This window comes from Arachis hypogaea, chromosome 16 (assembly GCF_003086295.3).
Source record: "Arachis hypogaea cultivar Tifrunner chromosome 16, arahy.Tifrunner.gnm2.J5K5, whole genome shotgun sequence".
Lineage (NCBI taxonomy): Eukaryota > Viridiplantae > Streptophyta > Magnoliopsida > Fabales > Fabaceae > Arachis > Arachis hypogaea.
The window spans coordinates 67445149-67446776 of NC_092051.1; the positions used below are offsets into that span (position 1 = coordinate 67445149).

At 43.4% G+C, this 1628-nt stretch overlaps 1 protein-coding gene across 1 annotated transcript; it reads left to right on the top strand.

Annotated features, from left to right (window-relative positions):
• Positions 1-513: 513 nt before the first annotated feature.
• LOC112757137 (uncharacterized) lies at positions 514-1239 on the top strand. The gene has a single exon (XM_025805740.1). It carries the CDS (start codon positions 514-516, stop codon positions 1237-1239), a length of 726 nt encoding a protein of 241 aa, XP_025661525.1.
• Positions 1240-1628: the final 389 nt, after the last annotated feature.

The following is a 1628-nucleotide window of genomic DNA, read 5'->3' on the forward strand; positions in this document are numbered from 1 at the left end:
TCTACTAGCCTGTATGGAACCATCCTCTACCTCCACTACTCAACCCTCAAGCTCTAGTGCATTACCCTCTCAATCATTACCCAACTCCAAGGGTGGCATCAATGCCATCACCTTGAGGTCCAGCACCAAATTGTAAGAGAGGAGTCCCGATGAGTTAAGCCCAAGAGAAGTCACTCAAGATGAGGATGCAGATGAGGTAGAAGAAATCGAAGAGGAGGATGAGACCCAAGAGGTAGTTGAAAAAGTAGTTGCTCAACCAAGAGATGGAATCCCTAAGGATGGAAATATCTTGCAAGAAGCTACTCCAATTCTATTTCCCACATTGGCAAGGAAGACTAAAAAGCAAGTGGAGCTAGATCCCAAGATGGTGGAGATATTCAAAAAGGTTGAGGCAACTATTCCTCTTTTTGATGCTATTTGCCAAATGCTAAGTTTCTAAAGGATTTGTGCATAAACAAGGAGAAGATTCATGATTTAGAAACTCTTCCACTGGGAAGCTCAATTTCTACTTTGATGGGTGATATACTGGAGAAATGTGGTGATCCCGGCCCATGTTTAGTCACTTGCACTATGGATGGTGTACAATTTGTTGATTGCATGTGTGATCTAGGTGCTTGTGTTAGCATTATGTCTTTATCTGTCTATGAAACATTGAAACTTCCACCGTTAAAATGGTCGGCGGCCCGGTTTGTTTTGGCGGATAAGTGTATAATTTCGGTGGTTCGCATTAGGGAAGACGTTATAGTGAGTATAAAGGGGTTGGTCTTTCCGATTGATTTCCATATTCTTGAGATGCCCCCTAGTGACTTTGGAAGAACATCATCTATCTTGCTTGGGAGGCCATTTTTGAAGACCTCCCGGTTTAAATTGGATGCTTTTTCGGGTACCTACTCTTTTGAGATCGATGAAAGAGTAGTGAGTTTTAATCTTGATGAAGCCATGAGACATCCACCGGAGGACCATTCCATCTTCCGGTGTGATATGATTGATAATGTTGTGGCCAAAGTCCACCATAATGGTTTTGAGGAGAAGAGTATGATTCAAAGTCCAAGTGTGGGGAGCCCCCATGAATGTGAGGAAGATACCTTACCACCTCCGGTGTTGCCGGATGATCAAGTGCCAAGCCATGAACAAAGTGTAGATTTGAAACCACTTCCACCCCATCAAAAATATGCCTTTTTTGAAGAGAATCAAAAGCTACCGGTGATCATTGCAAAGGAGCTTACCTCCCATCAATAGGAGAAATTGCTTCTTATCTTGAAAAGAAACAAGAGGGCTATTGGGTGGAGTTTGGCGGACATAGTTGGCATAAGCCCTCAAGTTTATGAACACTGCATTTTCCTAGAAGAAGGAGCCAAGCCTATTTGGCAACCTCAAAGGCGTCTAAATCCTACCATTCTAGAGGTTTTGAAGAAAGAGGTGACCCGATTGCTAGAGGCCGATATTATCTACCCGATTTCAGATAGTGAGTGGGTAAGCCCCGTGCAAGTGGTTTTGAAAAAGTCTGGTGTCACCACAGTCAAGAATGAGAGTGGGGAGCTTATAGCCACAAGGGTATAAAACTCATGGAGGGTCTGTATCGACTATAGGCGCTTGAATCTGGCTACTAGGAAGGACCATTTTTCATT